The sequence below is a fragment of the Excalfactoria chinensis genome, chromosome 3 (genome assembly GCF_039878825.1).
Source record: "Excalfactoria chinensis isolate bCotChi1 chromosome 3, bCotChi1.hap2, whole genome shotgun sequence".
In the NCBI taxonomy this organism is placed as follows: Eukaryota; Metazoa; Chordata; class Aves; order Galliformes; family Phasianidae; genus Excalfactoria; species Excalfactoria chinensis.
In genome coordinates this window covers 50,981,709-51,005,220 of record NC_092827.1, presented here as the reverse complement: position 1 = coordinate 51,005,220, position 23,512 = coordinate 50,981,709, and the positions used below count along the sequence as shown (strand labels likewise).

The 23,512-nt window shown below is 35.5% G+C and overlaps 1 protein-coding gene across 1 annotated transcript in view; it reads right to left on the bottom strand.

Moving 5' to 3' along the window:
* Positions 1–23,512, bottom strand: part of ENPP3 (ectonucleotide pyrophosphatase/phosphodiesterase 3) — a 32,031-nt gene that overhangs the window by 740 nt on the left and 7,779 nt on the right. Inside the window, exons 5-24 of the mRNA XM_072331867.1 lie at positions 21,774–21,834; positions 19,506–19,603; positions 18,222–18,301; positions 17,538–17,657; positions 16,081–16,190; positions 14,748–14,813; positions 14,191–14,263; positions 13,100–13,208; positions 12,825–12,953; positions 12,435–12,466; positions 10,763–10,890; positions 9,688–9,754; positions 8,435–8,522; positions 7,581–7,750; positions 7,426–7,477; positions 6,549–6,703; positions 5,475–5,610; positions 4,348–4,425; positions 3,194–3,326; positions 1,388–1,544 (exon numbers count right to left, since the gene is read on the bottom strand). Of these exons, the coding sequence (XP_072187968.1) occupies positions 1,388–1,544; positions 3,194–3,326; positions 4,348–4,425; positions 5,475–5,610; positions 6,549–6,703; positions 7,426–7,477; positions 7,581–7,750; positions 8,435–8,522; positions 9,688–9,754; positions 10,763–10,890; positions 12,435–12,466; positions 12,825–12,953; positions 13,100–13,208; positions 14,191–14,263; positions 14,748–14,813; positions 16,081–16,190; positions 17,538–17,657; positions 18,222–18,301; positions 19,506–19,603; positions 21,774–21,834 (2,042 nt within the window). The remainder of the gene's footprint in view (positions 1–1,387; positions 1,545–3,193; positions 3,327–4,347; positions 4,426–5,474; positions 5,611–6,548; positions 6,704–7,425; positions 7,478–7,580; positions 7,751–8,434; positions 8,523–9,687; positions 9,755–10,762; positions 10,891–12,434; positions 12,467–12,824; positions 12,954–13,099; positions 13,209–14,190; positions 14,264–14,747; positions 14,814–16,080; positions 16,191–17,537; positions 17,658–18,221; positions 18,302–19,505; positions 19,604–21,773; positions 21,835–23,512) is intronic.

Sequence of the window (23,512 nt, the reverse complement as noted above, 5' to 3'; positions counted from 1 at the left end):
CCCTGCAATATCCTTGAAAAATGCCAGCCTTGACTTTTAACTACAAAACTACAAGTCATATTTAAAACACCCAAGTCAGAATTGTTTTAGTTATAGTAAAACTTAGCTGCAGGACTCAGACTAGATAAACTGCAGGCACTTGAGAACCTGAACAAAGTGCTTTGAAAGCCAGTTCAAGTCTGTACGGCTATACTTTGATGTGAGGAGACTCCTTAACACAGAGCTAAAGAACCTTCTGCACCCGGGGCTTATGGATTAGGTATATTCCAGCAGGTGGTTCAATAATACAAGGGCTGCCCTAAAAGTAATGCCTCCTATTTTATTATGTTGGAACATCAGTGGAAGAAGTAGGCAGTATGACAGTAGGGGCTGAATCTTCCCACCAATATTATGTTACATTTTGTTGCTGTGTGACAAATGGCTGCAGAGGAGTGCACTGACAGGATGATATCTGACATGGAAGTACATATGAAGTACAGGGGCATCACTAAATTTCTCCTGTGATGAAAATAAGGCACCCATTGAATGTTTATGGAGACCAAACAATGGGTGTGAACACAGTGAGGTGGTGGGTGGTGCGTTTCAGCACTGGCAACAGTGGGTCACCAACACTGCTGCAGTTTTTTACAAGCACAGCATGCAGGCTCTTGTTCATCACTGGCAAAAATACATTGCTAGTTGTGGTGACTATGTCAAAAAATAGTGTTTTGTAGCTAAGAATTTGCTCTATCAAATTATGCTGTTATTATTGTGCTGTTTGTATCTGTTGTAGTTTACGTGAAAATTAATAGGAGGCATCGCTTTCAGAGACACCTATGTACATATTATACTCAGCTAATTTAATTTCTTTGTTTGCTACCAGACATTTGTACTCTTAGCAGAAAGCATGCATCTTATTTAAGTACATATTTGTGGTTGTCAGCTGTGAATTTCAGCTGCAGAATGATCCATCTAAATGCCTTCTCCATAGTTTTTGACATGTATGGAACAAAGGACTGAAGGAATTCCTCTAACTACTTTGAAAAGAGAAACACTTTAAGACCTCCAATACCTCTGGAGTAAGTTTATCTTGTAGCCTTCCATAAAGTTGTCTCATCAAACAACTGGCCGTGTTGCTGTTGTCAGCTCTTCTCACTCCCTTCTCAAGTGACAACATTTCTTATTTTCCTAATCAAGCCCGCATTTCTTCAGTCAACTCATATGTTTCCTGCTACCTTCTCTGAAGCTTCTTGATGTTTTAGTTATCCATAGCTATCGACTCAATATCAGCTCATGAGAATGAATCAGTTAAATATTTAGACATCTAAATATTTTCCAGATTATTGTATCACACTGAAAATCAGTTCACAAAGCTCACTTACACACAGAAATATAAAAGTATACTTACAGCACAACTTTCAGTATTGTCAGGACGATGAGGAATGATGAAGGACAAAGCATCCAAGGAGCCTGTACAGTTCAGTGGAGTATAGGACGTGTCCTTGCAGCTTGTCAGAACCACAAAGTAATGGGTTGGGACAGGGATCTGTGTGTTGTTTACATGCCTATAAAATCAACACTAGTTAAGAACTTTATCTAGATATGAACTATAAAAACCATTGATGCTTCTAGTATTTTATAAAACCCATCTTAGCATAGATCTTTCACTATTTTATCACTTTTTTTTTTAAATTTAAATTAACACCTGAAGAGACTCAGCCTCGGTATTTGTTTCACAATCAGCCAAACATGCATGGATTAGTCTTTTTGCTACAAGCACTGTTTTCAATGTGAAAATGACAGAATTATGTGCTCAGCAGTCTATTTCGCCAAAGTCGGAGATCTCTACTTCTGGATGGCACATGATGAGGGTGTAATGTGTGCCCTTCGTTACATTAAGAATTTCTACCACACTAAACTAAACAGGAGAAGAGAGAAAAGATGAGCCTCAGGTTCTTATCAACAAGCAATGCCAGAATGATGACTTGTGGCCATGTGCCATGTATACCAGTTTAGGATTCCAAATTCAAAATTTATTTGCTTCCATTTACGGGTAATTCTGTTGACACGGCCACTTTTGCATATAAACTTACGAGGAGTTTCCCGAGTTTGCTGCATTTCTTCAAACACCATCAGTGAAACCATTATTCTGCTTAGTATGACAGACTAACATGCTGAATAAAACATGCTTGTTCAAAACTGTAGACAAAATTGTGTGGTTGACTGGGTATTACAGCTTTCTGCTTGAAAGGAAGTTCCAGTCTCTCCTCCCTTACAGCCTCCTACTTCGTGGCAGAGTTGATTTTCCCATTCTCAAACCATTTTTGACAGATGTGGTATTAAGTCTAGCCTTGAATAAAACATTTCCAATGACAGATTCAGCAGTGCAGATTTCCCAGCAGTTGTCTACTGCTAAGCTTTTCTTACTGTCAGAAGACATGCTCCCTATATTTGTCACATTTCAAATTGTTTGCTCTTACTCTGTTTTGTTTGTTTGTTTGTTTTGTTTTTTTCTCTTCCTGTCACCATTCACTAGTATAAATATTTGCTCTTTATATTTTTACTTCACGGGATTCTGCTTTAAGTAAGTCTTTCTTTAGTCCCATTTCTACACACAGTTGAATCTTAAAATGTATTTTGTTGTGCTACCAAAGCTCATTAAAAGCTATCTAGAACTTGTCAGACATCCAACTGTGTAAGCTATGTAAAAATACCACTCAGGAATATTACGTGTTACATGCTCAGTTATATGATTCAGTAAAAGCATCCAAGACACAAAACTGATCTTTGGTAAAACACAATTTGAAAAAACTGGGAGAAAATACAAGTAACTGAGACAGTGCAACATAAAAACAAGACAACTGTTCTTAAACGCGTCTTCTGTATATTTACATATTCTCTCAGTATTTGCACTATAGAGGCAGAAAAATGTAGGCATTAACTTGGGAAGCAAATTACTGGCCTGTATCTGTGCAAATGTAGATGGCTACACATATAACCTCAATTATTTTTTTTTCCTCTTTACTGGAACTTCAGTTTCTATAGTATTGTACCTGCTTGCAAGATAATTTGCTATTGTATGAGTAACAGTAGATCTATCATTGTAAAGGGAAGACTCAGTTCTCTTTGATACTTGCTTTTTTGTTCTTCGTGAAAATATTTTGTTTGTGTACAGCAGGAAATAACTCATCATTTGAATTTTCCACGTACTTACTGTGTAATTTCATCAAGATTATCAAAATGGCCATCATAATTGTAATCAAACACTGGTCCACTGATAACATTTACTCCATTCCTTTCTCTAGCATACTTCTGAAGAAGTACATCATGGAAATAGTCCCATATGTCTGCAAATGAAAGAAAATACAAGCGTATTTAATTTAAAATCAGTTGCTTCACCACTAAAAAAAGAAGAAAATAAAAGGAACGCTGTGCCTTTTTATTACTTAACTGTAACACAAAAAGTCTGAAACTAAAATGCCCGCTAAAACAACTTTTTACACACAGTTTGGATTTCATCAGAAAGTACGGAGTGTATCTCACCTTTTAAAGAGTAATGGTTATTACTGTCACACCCGTGCAAGCTCCTGAACAGAGATAATATATTTGAGCTGAAGATAAAGATACAATTCTGAAGCTGAGAGGCCATTTATTTCTGGCCTATCTGCTAGCACCCACAACTGTGTAAATTGAGAGAATCCAAGATAATGGCCTTGAGTACGGAATATTTCCACCTAAGGGCTAGTCTAACTCCACAGAATATCACTGGCAGTTTACTTGAGTTGAAAGATGCTATTTGAGCAAGTACAACTTGTATGTTCTAAGCTACTGAAACTGTTTGAATATTTACAGTTATCAAGGTAAAAACAAACTAACAAACAAACAAAAAACATGAGTTCAGAGGGCTGGCAGGTTAACCTTATTGATTTATCTCTTGTTTTGGTCTAAAGTAAATTGTTTACGAACTTGTCTTCCCTTGAGACCTTGCAAAAGAAAAGAAAAGGTGTCATTTTCCTTCATCTTGAGCCTTTCACCAACAGGATCTTGTCATATGAATTCCACAGCTACCATTTCATGTCATACAGGAAATAAGAAAAAATTCAAATGAAAACTGGCATACCTAAGTAGAGGCCAGGCAGGACTGTTAACATTTAAAAAAATAAAAATAAAAATAATTTAAAAAAAGCTTACAGAAGTGCATTTAAAATATCATGAATCTAATTTTTAAAGCTTTGTATACATTTGCACAAGACCTGGATATACTGAAGGCTACGAATTAATGCTTTTAAGTCCTTGTCACAGCTATACAAAATCCAGAGCTATACTTACAGGCAATTAATCACATTTAATCAAAATCTTGGATCCTACCTTTAAAAGCTCTGTACATGGGAACAATATTGCTGGTGAGTAAGGCATCATATTGTTCAAGTGCAGATGAATTGAAATCTAAGTAAAAGAACAAAGTGCACATTAATGAGATACTAGACAAAGACAAATCCGATAAATATGTCGCTATAAATTGCAGGTACATGTTGTTCAATCATTATACATTTCTTAACATTTAAATTTCCTTCTATTCTGAAGAAGACAGAACATTCCCAATTTAATGCAGGGAGGAGTTGGAGTAGTTGGCCTTGGAGCTTCCTGCTGAATCAAATGATTCTATGATACTAAACATATGAAATCATATACAAATACATTTATGTCTGAAGCATGTTGTGCTAGACTTCCATCATAATTATGACAAACACCAATGACAGTTAAACAAGAAATTTTCTTACATGTAATATCCCACAGAATAATTTTAGTTTATTTGCTCACAGAGTAGGCTATAAAGGAACAGTTAGAGCATAATATTCCTCTGTTTATTGCCTATTATAACTTCCAGGCTATTCTGCTTTCATGAGTTGCATTTTCTTTTAACTTCCTTTCCCTATGAAGTTAGTTCCCTTAGTTTTCTTCTAAAATATAACAAATGGTGCATTATCTTTGTGATGTGCTGTCAAAGGCTCTGTGGAAAAACAGATTTCTATCAACTTGTAACTTTAATAGATATCTGAGCATGGGTGTATAATCCTACTGCACATTTATTATCTCTACATTTTTTAGATCGTCTGTTCATTATCAAATTTGGCAATAGGAAGGGAATATTCATACAGGGAAAGAGGGACAGCCCTTCATTCCAAAAACATCTTTCTAATGGGTTTCCATTATCACAATCAAGTTGTTTCATGTTTTAAAGAAAAACCTTAATGCTCTAAGCCAAAACAACAATAACAACAACAAAAAACCAAACAAGCTAACAAACAAACAAAAAAACCAGAAGGAGCTGTCGTCCAGCTTTTGGTGAGTCTACAAACACTGGAAACATTTTTCTGCCCAACATGCTGATCCAAAGAAGTTTGCTTTGGTGTTTGGTTATATGTTTAAACATAAACCCACATCCAGCTGATTAAGACTTTCTAAACTCCGGCTATAAAAAGAACAGTGCTCACTGGGAGGGTAGAGGAAACCATAGGTCAAGTCCAGCCCTTCTGGGTAGTTGGAACAATTTTGGCTATGAGCAACGGGGATTCTAACATCAGCCCGCAGACAGTCTGAAACAGTGGGAGGAAGAGAAGATGTGCTTTCCTGTGAAAAGGGAGAAAGGAAAAAAAAAAAGTATTACACCCACGGTTGTGGTTAACATGATGCTCTGTACGTTTTTAACTCTCTCAGATGACCTTCATTGAATTTTCTGTTTTCATAATGAATCAGGTCAAGGTAAGGAATGGATGCTGATGTCCCCTGCCTTGTGTTTTTCCTCTTTTTCTGTTCTTAGGTAATTCCCTAAAATCTTCACACAGCATGTAAAACTGTAGCAGCAGGAGTAAAGTTTCACCTTAGACAAAAACAAGTGACAACTTTGGCTCATTCATCCCTTTTATGGAAATACAAACTTCATATCACATCCTGCTGAGAAGCAGAGAATATATAAAGATGACAATATCACCACACCATAGCAATGAAGGACTCTGTCCTGATAATAAGAATCTGTGTTTCTAAAGAGTTAAATTTTATTGGCTAGCTTCACTGACTTTCACTGAGATATGTTAACATACACAGTAGCCAAGAACTGGTAAAAAGTGATACTGATCAGTATAACTGTTTCTAAAACCTTGTATTTTACAATAGCATTATATAAAATATCAGAATGTGAGTTCCGTATATAACTGTACTTTATTTTTCATACTGAATTACCTGTTATTTAATTTCTTTATATGTTTACAAATGTTAAACATTCAGATTGAATTTTAGCACTTTGTCCATTTTGATTGGCTGAAATAAAGAAAAGTAAATAAATGGAAAAATCTTCCTGTGCCTCTTTGTACTCCTTGATTTAAATATATTCTTTCCTATTCTTTCAATCGGAAACATGCATCATTGTATTAGCCTGCTTTTCAGAAGAAATAAAGGCCTCAGTTGCATGATATCCACCAGTCTTTAACCAGAATTCCTCATGAATGAACATTTTCAATCCACTTTATTACACACTTACAAATATCTGATATTAATATCTGATAACCTACAGGTTTAGTCACAGTGTATGCAGTCCACAGTGGCATCCGGATATCATGACTGTATCCACTCACATACTGATGATGGGAAAGGAGGCAGTAGATGTTTTCCTTCTGAAGAACTTGGGGTCTTCCATATGGCAAATTATATGAAGTTGCAATCTTTACTATAATTAAAAAGATATTTATTCATTCTTCTATAACATCTCTGATGGAATCAAGATTTGAGTAAGCAGAGGAAAGAGACAAAGCAAAATGTAAATTAAGGCATTAATAAATACAACAGAACTGATGATAAACACAAGTACATCCTTTTAAGCTGTTAGCTCAGCGGAAAGGAGTATATAAAATAATTTTCATTTTATGTTTAACATAAAGAAGTCAACATAGTATGACATCAGACTTTCAAATTCTCATTTCTTTGTAATTTCACATATAAAACTTTGGAATTCACCTTGCCAGTGAAGTGAGAACTCTACCATATTGGGCTGGGAAGTTTTGTAATGCCCCGTAAAATTTCTAGAAGCACCACAAAAAAGAACATGTGAGTTTTCATCAAAGCAAGGTGGCAAAAAATAAAACCCAGTTATGGCAATAGAGTCCAGAAGTACACAGGCTTTCCACTGAAACCTGTATAATTTTTCCCAATATTTTAATTGGATTCAGATTTACTTCTTGCACACAAATGTCATTACAAAAGCATCAATTAGTATCTTTTATAGAAATGCAAAGAAACAAGGGAAAAAAGTTAAGTTTCCAACTTGGCTCTCCTATTTCACATTAAATTGTAGTTAACTTTGCCAGAGTTTCCACTGAAACCAATAAAATGCAATCTAAAACAGTCGTAAATTTAAAAATGTTGCTATCCTTTTCACCTCTAACTACTTACTTTCATCTGTGGTGAGATTTAACCTCTCGTTAATTACTGAAGCATTTGTCACCTGTAAAATATTATAGACTCCTTAGAATGATTCTGCTGCTTACAGAATTAAAAGATAACACACTTGACAAATACAATTAACATCTTCCAAAACTCCTACTTACGTCCTTGCATGTGCAGCCCAGTTCATCTACAGGAGTCAGATGGGAAACCGGACATGAAATAGGGGATGATTCTTCTTTTGCATATGAAGGATTGTAAAAAGGCTTTTTTAGCAGATGATTTAAGCTACCATGTGTGCCATTGTTTGGTGCTGGTGTAATATGAAGCAGATCTGTTGGAAAATTTGAAAATTGGAAACATATTTTAAAGCTATTTTAAGGCTAAAACAATAGTTTTAACAAAGAATTTTTGTAATTCTATGCATTTTCTATGCATTTCTTCCAAATATAGAAAAAATAGCCTATTCGATAATTGAAACTATTGAGTTAATTATCATCATCAAGCAATTTTCTAGTTACAAAGGTTTACTGATGCCTCCCATTGCATCAGTGTATTTGCAAATCATCACATCGTGAAACATATAAGCTTACTGCATTTTTTGTGTGATCCTTTAATCCATATGTTCTGAGGCTTATACTTCCTAACTGCTCACTGATAGGGCTGCAATCATCCATCTCAAGACACAAGAGTTGTAACCCTCTAAAAGGTTCTTAACGGAAAATGGCTCCACAGGTACCATTTCAACAGCAAGCCCAAGTGGCAGGAGCACTTCTCTATGGTTCTTTAGTGGACTCCTTCTGCAATCAGGAACAACATCCAAAGGAGAAGTAGTTCTGGCAGTTAATGTTTCAACATAGAGAAGGCAAAATGTTACGGCTTCTGCGTTTTGAATTAAAAACCTAGACTCAGGATGAATTCATTACAGTTTTAGTTACCCTTTTATTAGCTCTTACAGCACTGGTATTTGAAAACACTGTTGGCTTATCATCTTAAGCACTAGAGTCTTTCTACTCACCACACATAAGGTTGTAAACCTCTATGTTTTCAAAAGCATCCACTTCTGTTTTTTCTTTAAAGCTTGGGCCATATCCTAGGAATATAGCCTGGATTGTAATAAAACAGAAGTTATTATATAAAGAAACTCAAATTAAAAAATGCAGAGTTATGGCACTCATGCTTTCCATTTAAAGACTAACATCAAGTCAGAAATAAAAGGATTGTTTTTGTGGTGTGCTTTTTTTGTTGTTGTTGTTGTTGTTTTTTTTGCTTGTTTTTGTTGTTGTTTTTAAATGTATGTTTTGTTTGTTTAAATGTATGTTGCATTAGCAAAAGTTGTGGTTAGTTTAGGAACCTATAGCTGTGCCTACTGCAAGTGGCTGGGAACTGGGGAGACCCATCTCAAGCTTTACAGAGATCTCAGTCAGTACCACCAATGCTACAGTGTGGTATTGGGCAGCCCCTGCTGGGGTATGTGAGCATTCTGACAGCGAACTAACACAACCTTCAGTCTCACATTAGTTTCTATTAATTTATAAGCATCCTGAGCTGCTTGCCATGAAACACTGGAAAAATGACTAAACAGGACAATGATCTGGTTTAAAATAATACTGTCGTGTTCTCATAATAGGAAAAGAATCCTACCTTTATTTTTAAAATACAACATTAAGACACAACTACATTGAAAAATCATGTTTCCTCAATCATTGTGTCACCATCATAAGACTATCTATGATTACTGTTTATTCCAGGACTGACAATTTTCCACTGTAACCAGAAGTAAAAATGAGACAAAACTTCAGTACAAGCAATACTAATACACAAGCTATACAAAAATGACTTTTCTTGCTCTGATGACATGTGTAGGGCTTGTAAGACAAGCAGAAAAAATTAGATTACACTAATTTGAGCATGCAGGCCTTCAGGTACTCTACCAAATTCAAAGAGCTTAAGGAGCTTTTTCAGTCCTTGCTTAAGTAGAAAAGGAAAGAATTGATTGTTCCATATCTGAACATGCTATGCTTGATTTGATATCTCAGTGGATTTAAGGTGAGATAAAGTTTTACTGCAGAGTCCAAAGTGCCAAGACATGCACACATTGAAGAAAAGACAGATAAATTTATGGATGTAGTATGTGCTCACAGTTTACATGTCTGGATGACATATAAGAAAAAGCACACTGCAAAAACTGTCACATATTATCCTGGTTCATCTAGAACATTCTGATTTTCTACAAGAGAAGATGCAAGACCTTAATTGAAACCATCTTACCTCCATACTTTTAAATTCATTGTCATAACCATGGTTACCCTGATCACAAAATGTGTAACTGTTGTCCCTAAGGAGAAACCATCATACACTGTAAATTAAAATGGCATAAATAAGGTCAGCTAATAATTGTCAACCCAAATCACAGACTCTGTATAATGTTATATTATGAAATAATTGTAAGGGAAATTGGTAATCACAGCCTGAACCTCTGATTAATCAGCTGAGGCAAGTGTTGGGTCAGCTGTGGGAGCACAGGTGAGAGTAATTTATCTGTGCTCCTGGAAGGGGTGGAGCTTGACTCCACCTTCTCTAGACCTCATTTAAGGGCTGCATCTCTTAGAGATTGTTCCCTGGTGGAGATTGCTTCAGCATTTCCCAGTGAAGGCATCCATATTGGTGAGTTTTTCCCTATAAATAACCTTCTGAATATCTGTTACCATCTTCGTATTATTCCACTTTACAAATAATATTATGCTACTTTTTGCTCATCCTGTGCTCAAGCCTGCATAGATTTCTCTGTCTGATAACCCAGATTGCCCTGGAAAGGAACATAATGTATCCTATACAGCTACTGAATTAATGTGTTTTTTTTTTAAAAAAGCCAATTTTTGAACTGAGGACATTTCATGTCAAGAACTTTCAGGATAGCGTGACCTACTTAGAAAGGATTCTTCAGTTATATTCTGTGATATCAACATTTTAATATAAAAATCACACTGGGAAAACTCAGCTGTTATTTTCTTTGGAACAACATAAAAAGACTGCAAGGAATTATGCCTTACAAGAGAGTGCTATTTCATCATATATTTTCAAGGCTGAAGGAGATAATTGTATGTGTGAAGGGATAACAGAATTAATAATGTGCCAAAATAGTCTGACTTATGATGACCAACACTTGTTTAAATTTACCCGTTGCTGAGACAAATGGAAAGATAAAGAGAGAGTCATCCTCTATTGATTCAACACACTTGTCACGCCCATGTATCCTGTTTTCAGAGGCACCAGGAAATTGGTGAGAAAAGTATCAGTGAGGGAAATGAAAAGGAAAAGAACATAATGATAAAAATGATGGTACCTCACAGCCAGCCACTGTCGATCCACTAAAAGATGAACTTTATCAATACGAATGTTGTTAGCATAATGGAATCGTTTTGGCAAGTTAGGTGTCAAATAGGGCTTAAAGTGTTGAGGTGACCTTTTGCACTGCATGACAAAAACAAAGCCCAGTCGTGAATTTCATGCAATATCAAAAATACACCATAAATCATTCAACGTTATCACAAACATCTTAGTGATAGGAATGTAAGTACAGAATATATTATTCAGAGCGTGCTTCTCCAATAACCTGCAGATCCCATTTCTGGCCCAAGAAGCAACAGAATGAAAAATGATTTATTTTGGAACTGTTTGGAGATATATCACTGTAATATTTAGCTATAATATTTATTCCTATAATAGTAAGCACACCAATATTGTGGTAAAAGTACTGCTAGGGTTGAAAGACATTTAGTAAGAACACTCTATATGCTCATACTAATGCCACTGGCATTTAATATGTAAGTTCACAACCCACAGGAGAATGCTCCCTTGCAGTTAAGGATTTTCTGCCATCTTCTATCACCATACCATTCAATAAATAACATAGAAAACCAAGTATACATAGCATAGTACAGTCTAGAGTTCTAGCTGCAAGATTGAACAGATGATGCCAAGTGCTCAGCTGTTAAAGACTTTTACAACCACATATAACATGTAAATATAACTGATGTGTTAACAGGCATTCCATTAATGAATTTGGCATTGAGAGTCTACTGACAGTAAAACAACATGCTGCAATGATTTAACCATGTGTTGTCATCAGGAGCCACCCTTGCAACCAGAAATCATCACAGCGATGTTTCAGAGGCACTTAACCAGATAAGCAAACAATAATTAAAGTGAAAAAAAATAGAGGGAAATGACTTCAGGAATATCCAATACATAATTCCCTTCTCTGTCCAAAACTTCCTCCTAACAACTTGAAAGAAGTTCACCGCTTACACAAGCAGTAAGTACAAACTGACAAGGGAAGAGGAAATCCCTTCATACCAGGTTATTCTTAGAAGGCAGAGATTCTACACCTCTCCTTCTAACTATGACAGGTAGCAGTTTCAACCAGGGAAGAGAATATGCAGAATCTGCTGCTGCCTTTATAGAATGCCCTTTGTAATGAAATGCTCAATGTCAGAGGGGTAGAATATGTAACAGTGAAAAATCTCCTTCTCAACCTGTAATGTCCTGCTTCCACACACACCTTGTGTGCTGAGGAACAAAGGGTGTGTTCAAAGGTATTCAGAATCAAGAAGAATTTAACCAGGGAAGTTTACTGCTCTTTGGACTTCAGGTGGCATGCAAAAGCTATAGGTAGCAAACTTTCAGCATTCAATTTTTCAGCAGGTTGTAGGAAGACCTCTAGTGGTGCTATATCAGAAACATACCCAGCTGAGATGACCTAGTATTTTTCCAAGCTGAGTAGTTATTCTAAGAGAATGAGAACTACTGCTTGGGCTAGGACTACTCACAGAGCAGAAAACAAACCAGCACTGAAGGAAAGAAAAGATAGAGAGTTGTTTTTATGCTTAACTCACTGTAAATGATAAATGTAAAGAAATGCAAGGCATCAAATTTCTTAAATGAGTCCTAGTTTGTACATCACACTCACCCCACCACCCCAACTACTAGGAAAAAGTATTAAAATATTTACTTACTGTGAGGTTTTTAACAATTCCTTCTGAGTCAACTGTTATAAAGGAAAGATGAATTGATATACATTAATACAGTTCAGCATGGTTTAGCGCTTTCATTTTTCACATTTTAGAAAAGCAGCTTCAGTTATAAACATCAGCTTTCTGAAAAACGAATCTGGACACTTCATAAACAAAAATTCTTTCAGACAGAGTAAGGCCATTAGTAGAAATGATTCAACAATTATAAGGAGATTAAGTCACATAAAAAAATAACACTATTCACTCCTGGACCACTCACAGTACCTTATTCCCGTCTGACTTAGACTGCAATGTATGCCAAGAAAGTCTGCTTTATGTTTACTTATTTCCTGTCATACTGTTTGTGCAATCCCAGGATTGGTCAATACTTACAAGTATAATAGTTCTGCAGAACGACGCTTGCTCGAATTCGAGCTGCAGGCCCAGCATATATGTAGAAATTAATCTGATTGAAATAATCAGTCATGTATTCTAATTGGCTGCAGTAGGTCATATCCATCCCTAAAGAATACAGAAGCAGTTACTTTTCTAGATACAGTAAAGTGAATTATAAAATTGACTTAAAGTAGTAAGTACATATATTACACAGCAAAAGAAAACAATGACACAGTGAAGTTTAAGCTGAGAAAGAAAATGGTATACGTTACCATGATCAGCTAAAACAATGAGGTTTACACAGTTGTGTAGGTTTCTCTGTTTAAGCCCCTCCATTAGCATTCCCAGTGTTTGATCTGCTAGCTGTAAAGCTTTGATTACCTGTGAGAGAAACAAGCTTCCTCAGAACCTTTCCTTTTCACTGATTAGAAGTTATCTAATCTAAGTTGCTTAATGCAAGCATGAAAGTCTGAAAAAAAACGTGTTTGTTTTTTTTTTTTTTGTTAGCTTTTACATTCTTAATGTTGCTTCTCCTTTTCCTTTGCTCCAGTGCAATCTGCCATCCCTACTACCCTACTAGAGTACAGGTGTGCCCACCACTACTCCACCACAGGACTTCCTATACTAAACACATTAAAAAAAGTCTATACATTTTTTTTTTTCTATTATCTTGACATTAACATTTGTTAATTGGAAAAAAAAAAAAAAAGTTGCTCATTCAGATCAAAGTTTCCTTACTCTCAGTTTATACAAAATGTCACATTTATAGCATTACACATAATTTTTTGTAAAGTGAAAATGCCATTGTATTAACAATAAGCAGCGTTAGACCAGTGCAGCATCTAACACCCTTTGAGCTTCCTGTGGAATTATCACTGGCAGCCACTGAAGTGACATGGGAAGAATCTTGCACAACCCACGTTGCAGAATTTCACAGAGAATGGTTCTTCTCTAACTGGCACAGCTGACTTACTGTCTTCTGCAAAGTGTGAACAGTAAGGACAAGATCTGACTGAGTCTGAGCAATTTGCTAGGTTACACACTTCCAAATATCACTTGCTGATAAAATTCAAGTTCAGTCTAAATAGATGCAGCTTGAAACTTAGTATTATTTCTAACAGTATGATCAGCAATGATTTTCTGCCAGTCTCTTACGATTTCAGCACTGTGTATGAGCCAAAGGAGCTGTAATCCAAACAGTGTGCTTAACCACAAACAAGAATATAACAGAATGAAAACTCATACAATAACTACGGTAATGTTTTATCTAGTATCCTTTCCAAGTTAATGAATTAGATAAGTTCTTAGTACTCTTCCATTTTAAAGTGATATTTAGTCTAGTAAAAACACAACAGCTACTTACACCACCACTAACTGGTCCAAATGAATGTCCAGAACTATCTGGTTCTTCAATATACAAAGTGTAGAAATCAGGCCTTGAGTTACAAATAAATAAGAAAGGAATATTATGAAAGCTGGGAGACATAATTTAAAAAGAATATTTTCATTTTAAAAAGAAATGAAAGGAAATGTGTACAGAATTGTAAGTAAATATAATTTACTTATAAGGTTCCTGCTCAAGCCTTAACAACACCAACAAAAACCATGCAGCAAGTATGGCCATCTACATTACTGTGAGTTTTGTAGTTAACCAACATGAATTATCTGAAATTACATTTTCATAAATTTACTGTATCCATTATCACTCTAAATATAAAAAGTAGGGATTCTTCCTCTGCCTTTATTTCATTTAACCAGTGCAACAAGCCATACTTATAGAAGAGGCTTAAGTTCAGCGAATTCTCATTTGAGATGGTGAGAAAGATTCCATGTTTCACAAATACCACAGAAATCTCAGCTGCTAAGTATTAAAATCTTTCTAAACTGTATTCTTACAAAGCATTGGAATATTGCTGTTACCTCTCAGATTTGGGTTTATCAAGCCATTTTAGTATTCCTGAAATTCTCTCTTCATACGTAACTGAACTGAAAAAAAAAGAAAAGAAAAAAAAGATAATATATTGGCAAGTCCTTTCTGATTTGCCCTTCTAATTCCAAAGAACGTGGATACAGAGTCCACTCTGTATAGTAAAGATGACTTGGATTGCAAGAATGACATACCACATTAACAAACCAGTAATCAGTTTTATTATTTTCATTTTTTATTGAATGTAACACACTTTTAATGATAAATCAGACAGATCCTGATCCTGAAAATGTGGGTGGGAGTGCTCCTATGTTTAAAATTAAATACATGCAAAAAAGGAGTTTGCAAGTTCAGAAAAACCCGAAATACAAGTCAGAATATTTTTTTCATTCTTTCCACTGTGTCTAGACGTTGGACTTTCACATTTCAAAAGCAATGTTCCCACAAAAATCTTCATGACGCCATGCCCTGTCTCCTGTGAAGGAATTTACTCAATTTCTTCACTTTTCCACGAAGTCATGCACAAGTTTAATGTTAATAAACTATAGTATTCAGTTATTTTCTGAGGACCAATACTAGATATCACAGCAAAACACTGTTATCTGTTAAGACTTATAATTACATACTTGCTTTAGATTAACTTTACAATTCTGAAGGACTGTCATTTACTGAAATAACCATAAGAATTTTGAATTCATTTGCTGGTATTAATGTCTTCCACAAGAAAAAGAAAATTGCTATGAAGTTTGCTACTGTATTTTCATGCATATAACCTAAGAATTAGCAGCAGTGTGCACATTATCACACTTCCAAGCAAAATCAGAGGGAATTTGTCTAAAGCCCATCTTCCTTCAGTAGCTTCCCTATCCAGAGGCCTTACTTCAGCAAGATTCTGCCTTCCATAGCCTCATGTTACTTCTCCTGAGTTACGTAGGGTTTAGGCTATTGGAAAGCTAATTCTCAAGTAGGAAAATCTGTAAAGGGTAAGATACTATGTGGAAATTTTATCTGCTATAATGTGGCAATTTTTATAATAACACAGAATTGGCTACTAATCAGTCATAGGAGGCCTTCCTGGTGGGAAAATAGTGGTTTCCATTTGGTTGGGACAGACGTACAATAACCTTTGCCTTTCTGATTGTGAATAGCCTAAAATTTAACTGTTAATGGCAGTTCCATGGTAAAATCACAGCTACATAACAAGGAACTTGTCACTCAGACTGTTGTTTAAGAAATCTTATATTTTATTTCCTTCAGCTGTTACGTGGCATTTTTTATTTTTGAAGTAACTTATGGCAATTTACCTCAATCCTTACCAAAACTTACCTATTGAATAAATAGAAAAAGTTGGGGTATGTACCATTAATTGGAACATCAGAGCCTGGCCAGAAGAAAGTGCCTGCTTTCAGACCTTGGTACATTGCTGTCAGCCATATCTATAGATAAAGATACAAACAAACAATTTTATGGCATTTACACCACTGGAGGACCACAGATGACCAGTGTCAAAGTACAGAATTGGATTAGGATACCGGCTACAGTCATACATTTTCCTTTCTTCTTTCATACATCATGCAGCTGCACAACAAACACATATTTAAAGTTTGTTTCTTACATATATATCCTGAAAAAAAGAATTGTAGCACAGGACTCAACATATTCTTGGGAATTCTCATCAGAGAAAGGATGACATGTAGATATTTTCATAGGTGACTACAGGCAGTGACCTTCTATCCAATGACACATTTGTGATTCTGTGATATGATTTCCAGTTATGTGGTTGTATTGTAAGAGGGTGTATTTCTATTCACCTTACAGAGCCCAGCTATGGTTCTGTTAGGAGTCTGACTGAATCCCTCAGGAAACAATAGCAATAAAACCTGGCCGCTGTAATATACTAGAAATATCATTACATAGATACTATAGATAAGTATATATATAGCCTGTAAGTGAATATGTAGATTTAACTCCTTCTTTTTCTCCCTACATACATACATATATGAATCACAGAATCACCAAGGTTGAAGATCTAAAAGATCATCCAGTCCAATCGTTTACCTATACCAATAGCTCCCACTAAACCATGTCCCTCAGTACAACATCCAGTCATTCCTTGAATGTGTATACATGTGTGTATATTGAACAGACAGGTTAAGCAGATACTACATGTTTACATTGTTTCAATTTTTGTACTGTATTTCTAGTAAATGAATAGCATTATAATCGCAGGTGCTTCTTTGATGAAATGGGCCAAAGTTTACAAAGTTTACACATAAATACTCATTTTGATGGAAATGAAATTCCTTGTTATTCTGTACTGTGCCAGGACATCAAAAGCGTTTTTGATGTTTTTGTTGCTGTTTGTTTGTTTGTTTTTAAAAGTGATATGCTCTGGAAGTAGATTTGTAAATTTCATTCCTCAGTTAGTTGTCAAAAAATACCCAAACAAACTCTGCACAATAAAGCCCTATCAAACTTACTGAGTTTTTCAGTATTTGGCAGCAAAGAACTCCAAGCTTGCAGATATTCTGTTCTAAAACCATCCTTTGAGAAAAAGATAAGTGATGGTTTAAGTTTCAGTGTTAGCATTTTAGGAGTTCTTCTATCACCATGAAAAGTGAACTGTTTCATAGTCATCCTACAGTATGAATTCTACATGGCATTTACCGTGTACTGCAAATATATCACACAACTTTGTATTTTGTTCTCTTATTGTTTCTTTTAATGACATGGCACATGAGCCACTAGACACAGAGAAATAACATAAATAGAAGAAAACTTACTGGCTGACCCTTCCACCATGCAGGCTGAAATTTTTCTGTGCTTGAAAGTGAGAAATGCTTGTTCAAGTCTACATCATACATGTTGTTATCAATAATACCGTGAGATTCTGGATACAATCCCTGCAAAATGAAAACAAATACACAAGTAAAAAACTACAAATCTAAAAATAAAATACAACTTAAACCATGCTGCAATGTGGTGTTATGATTATTTTATGGCTGTTTTATCACATAAATAGAACATACTTCATAACTTCCATAGAATATCATATTCCTACTAGTGAATTCAGTGTGCCTTTTAAGTTCCCTTTTAGTTTCCCTGTCCTCTACACAGCCCAATTAAAAGCTGATCTGCTGTAGATTAAGTACCATGTATGTCACATGGCTACGCATCAGTGGCCAAACCTGTCCCAGCACAGACACTCATCAAATGGCAGTGCCCTCATCCATACTCATCTGTACCGAATTAAAATGACCAGGCCCAGGAATAACTGGTTCACAGACCAGAATATGGTAACATACAGACGTACCACACAACCAATATTTATTTCCCTATATACACAGTATCTATCTCTCACTTCTATAGCTTGACTTCCCATGTCATTAGTCATTAATTCCTTTACACCACAGGATACTTTCTGTGTCGTCTAGATAAAGACAAGTAAAAATAATAAACTCACTTACTGTGACAATAGTATAGTGGTTTGGAAATGTTTTTGTGGGGTAAGCAGCTCTCATGTATTTTGAATGTGTGCCACATGTTTCTGCAACAGATAACAATTAATATAGATTTCTTCATATATTTTTTTTTCCAATTGAAAACTAACAGTTTTAAAGATGGGAAAAAATTACAACAGTTCATTACTCGGTTGCTATGGTATTAGAGGGGAAATTTGACTTCAAAATATGACACACACATTCCCATGTTTCCCTCTAAGGTAGGTCTACACTGCAATTTCCTTCATGGTGTATATGTTCTGTAACAACTTGCTTAACTAGCTACACTGAAAATGGTTGAAAGGAAATATGTTACAAATCAGCTTTACAGTCTTCCTTTCACAAAGAAAGGAATTTCTCTTTCCTACTCCCTGTAGATTTCTAAGAATGTTAAGCATGAGTGGGCATAAGTAAATACCAACTACATACTCTTAACTATTCCTGAATTAGAATTAGAACTGCTCTTGTTTGAAAGGATTTGTTGGATACCTATACCTTACATGGTTTTCATGCCTTTTGTCACACTGACATTTCCTTTGAGCATGTTTCAAAAGATTGGGGTTGAACACTGACTTCCCCATGCATAATTTCTTCACCGATTAGGATTTCTTCCACTCTCAGAATGACAGCAAAAACTAAAGTATTTGCACAATTATTCATTAGCCATTGCTTCAAGTTTAAGCTTCTGAATATCTATCCTTATCTACAAGCAAGACTGTTTACTATTTGGTAGAATTTAATACTTTGTAACAACGGCATGAAGTTTTCAAATAAGCACAGTAGAAACAGAACAGAATATATTCAGAATAGACATGAATGCTGTCAATCTAGAGAGTGACTTTAAACAGAGCATCTTTGAGGGACACTTCCCAAAAACCCAGTGCAGTTCCTTATCAGCAAGAAGTTTTAATAGAGTACAGAGAATGAATGAAATCCAGCTCTGGAATTAGTTTTCAGCTTTAAAGTGTATTTGAATATATGTTTTGGACTACTTGTTTAATAAAAAACTACAGGCCAATATTAATTGCCTTCTTTAAAATAAAAAAATAATAAAAAAAAAAAAGGCATGTTTGCTGTGCACTCAAACACAAGAATTAATGTGGAATACTGTAAGTATACAACTGATGACAGAAACCTGATTTGGGATCTTATTGTTGAGAAACAGTTGTGAACAACATAGCAGTAAAAATAACTAGAAAGGCTGTATGCCAGCTTCTAAAGAAAAGATACAAAGCACTCCAGGTAACTTACTGAGTTTTTCAATATTTGGCAGCAAAGAACTCCAAGTTTGCAGATATTCTGCTCTAAAACCATCCATTGAGAAAAGGATAAGTGGTGGCAGATCAAACCTACAAAAAATATCACTTTTTGATCATTATGGAGTTTGGAAAATTGATGACTTGTTAAAGTCATTAACCACAATACAAATTCTGTTTTTTATAAGCAGAATCAAGAACACCCATCTACTTCCCAGAATTAATATCACAGTGAGAGGTAATCAAACAGTGAAACATACAATTCTCCTGAAAAGAAAACAGCAGAAGAATAAAATACAAGCTACTCAGTAAGTCTAGAACCTAAGAAAATAAGTTGTTTGGATCTTTTTCGTCTTTTAATTACAAATATAAATCTACAGAACTAGCACCCAAATTCAAGCGCAGAGTACAGAACAACCAAAGCACCTCTGAACATAGCAAAGAGTTGGATTCTGTCACTTGTCTCTTTATGCATCTCAGGACAGTTGCACAAAGGACTGTGAATACACAGCAATCACCTAGTAGGCAGCAAGACTCAGGTAGCCTCGGGGGAATGCAATCTCCTTGAGATATCAGGTCTGAGGTAATCTCTTGCCTTAAAGCATTTGCTTTGTGAAAACATTACCTAGTAGTCTTTGTGGAGTCTAGTATTTCTTTGTGGATTAAATCTTTCAAGCTTCCCTGCGCTCATTGAATACCTTCTCACCTTAAGTGCACTGACAAACTGCACTTAAAGCTAAAAGAATGCAGCTACCATGACTTTAGTAAGACGTTATTTAAAGAATAAACCTCAGATCTTAGCTCAAGTGGCAGGTAGATAAATGTGCACGAATTGAAACTGATCTTTTAATTCTTATTGTAAAAATTCTAGTTAGAAAGTGCTAAAACCCAAGTTATTAGAAATATTATCTTCTAACAGTCTGAAAGGACTTGAAGAAAAATACATTAGCAGATATAGTGTTATAGCATTTTTTTTTTCTTTTCATAATTCAAAGAGAAAATATCTGTAGGATCAAGTAATCCAGTTTTGTGATTCAGTGTATTAACCATCATTAGATGTTCCAAGGTCACATTAGCAACATAAAAAAAACTAAAACTAAATGAGAAATGTAGTTTGAAATAGATTTCACTACACAAAATATCTCAAAAAAGCTCAACTATTTGCAATTCATAGGAAAGGTTTGCTATATAACCTGCAAAGCACAGAGAGAGAATAATTAAATTCAGTGACACTGCATGATTTTTTTTTGAGTAATACTTTGAGTTATCACAAAAAAACAAACCAAAACAAAACAGCAACAACAAAAAACAAGGTTATATTTTCACAATATCACAAGAAACAAACTGTCCCAGTTATTTTCTTATTCACAGTGCTCTTCAGTAAAGCACGTTGACATCAACAGTTTACATAAAAATACTTCCTTATAAAACAACTTCTTGATTGGAGTCTGAACCAAAATGGAGCTCCAAATAGCAATGTTGTTTATAGCACATAAGTCTTCCTCCACATAAAGTTTCTAAGCTCTCACCTATGAAACTCTGTGAACTCAAGAAGTTATTCATTAACCTAAGAAGTGCATTTTTGTGCCTGCGCTGGGAAGGTGCCTGCAGGAACACTTGAACTTTAGAAGTGCTACACTACTAAAGGTACTATTGCTATAAAAGTATAATGTGACAGTAAAATAGATAACAATGATGACATCGAAGTTACTGTAACAGAACCAGAAAATAATCCATTTTATTTTGAGACTGACTATTAATCTACGTTTCTGGCTAGCCTCTACCTAAGATGTCCATAGATAAATCTCCATACAAAATAACTATAGGTAGGCATCAAATTTTCTGTGTTCCAGCTTTTGCAGATATAATGCTACTTTCATAGCTTCCTCATTATTTATACTATCAAAGATACTATACAAGTAATCTTCAATGGATCGAGAACAAATTGTGTTACATGAATCTTAAATTAACTCTAATAGTTTTTCCAGCTCTTCGCAAAATGATTTACAATCTGGATTCAAACTCCAGTAATCTGCTCTAAATTGTAAATGATAAATGAATCTGCAACAAAAGGACAAAGGTTTTAGACAGAAAAAATATTGCTAGCCACAGTCCACTTCCACAGAACATCCCTATGGGTGGGGACCTCATTCTCGGTAAACTTTCTGTTTGTCTAACCTCTAAAAAACCTACTTCACCTGACTGGAGTATTTCTCAGCATCATGTTTTTATCTGTTAAAAAGATAAAAAAAAATTATCCTACCCAGTAGGACACTGAGGAGTTTCAAGTGAAATACATGGTTCTTCTACCCAAGGTATTTCACCTAAAGGGACAAAGAAAGTACTGAGTTAGCATTGAAAAAAGTAATAATACAAACAGTTAAAACAAAGAAGTTTCTTGGATGATCCTTTTAGAGAAATTTCTGGGACTTCTTCTGTTTCAATACAGAATTAATATAAAGTGGGGCTAAAATACCTTTAGAAATCTTTTAATACAACCTATTAGGCCTTGAAACACCGAGTACACAAACAAGATGGAAGAAAAATGACTATGAAAGCTTAGCCTCTAAGTTTTACCTGCCTTAAAATAGAAAATACTTAACTTGTATTCAGGATAAACACTGCAATGCTGTTTTCTTTTTTTGCAGATTTCACTTACACATTTAGTGATGACTGGTAGGGCTTTCATTAGCTTTTTCCCCCCACCTCTGTTTAAAGAACACAAGTCCTTCAATGTTCCCACGTGGACCATGGCTTCTGCCTTTCAAGTCATTATTCTGTTCTTCCCTGAATATTCTCCACCAGCTTCACATCTACACTCATTTCTGGTAGCAATCTGCCTATCTTTTAGGCAGCAATATTAACAAGAGAAGAAATAAAACATATGAAAACAAAAGGAAAAAAGAATATATATATATGCGTGTGTGTGTGTACGTATGTATGTATGCATATTAAAGCAGTGGCTGTTGAAGTTTTTAGCTTAACACAGAGTTTCTCTCCCAGTAACCAGCCAAAGGTGGGAATGTACAGTGATGTTAATCAGGTCAGCACTTACTACTCAAAAAAATTAGCATTTAGTTGAACTCAACTGTTTTTAGTTTCTCTTTGCATTGAGCTGACAGATATACATAAGTCACTCTAAAAGTAATTCCTCCTACTTATTTCCACTGATATTACAAGCCACAATAACACTGTGTGATAGAAACAATGGTCAGCTACAAAACACCACTTTTCGACAGCCATCACTATTATCTATGCATTTTCACCAGTGAGAAACAAGAGGCCTGCATGCCATGTTCATAAAAATCTACATAAGCAGAGGTGACCCACTGTTTCACAGCTCCTATGACAGTGCCATTGCCAGGAAAATCTTGCCTACTCAGTCCATCTTTCTTCATCCCAAACAGATTAAATCAGAATGCACCAAATCCAGACTATACAGTAGGTGTAGTAGGACAGTCAATCTAGGACTGCCAATGTGCTCCACAGTCTTCAAACTGACACGGGGCCTGATGTTATCATGCTATAAGAGAAAGGTCTCTGGCGCGACTCTGGAAGTTTGAGCCTTCTGCTTAGTCAGAATTATGGTGTAAAGGTCAGAACTGAAGATTTGTCCAGGTTCCAGAAAATCCAGAAGGATTACACACCCTTTTCTAACCCAAAAGACAGTGAACATCATTGTATCCAGAGAGGACTGCATCCTGAACTTTTTCTTGATGAGGAATTCATGTCACCACTCCATGGACCACCATTTTGACTCTGTCTCATAGTGGTGACGCCATGTCTGAACACTGGTAATGATGCAACCCAAGAAACTGTTACCAACTGCCTCATATTGGTTCAGTTGGTCCTGACAAACTTGCATATGGTGTTGTTTCTGCTCCCATGCAAGCATCTGTTTGAGCTTGGCACAAACTCTATGATATTCTAACAATGCTGCCATCATTTCCAATGCATTGAAGCCAATGTTCAGTTCTGTACACAGTTCCCTGGTAATTCACC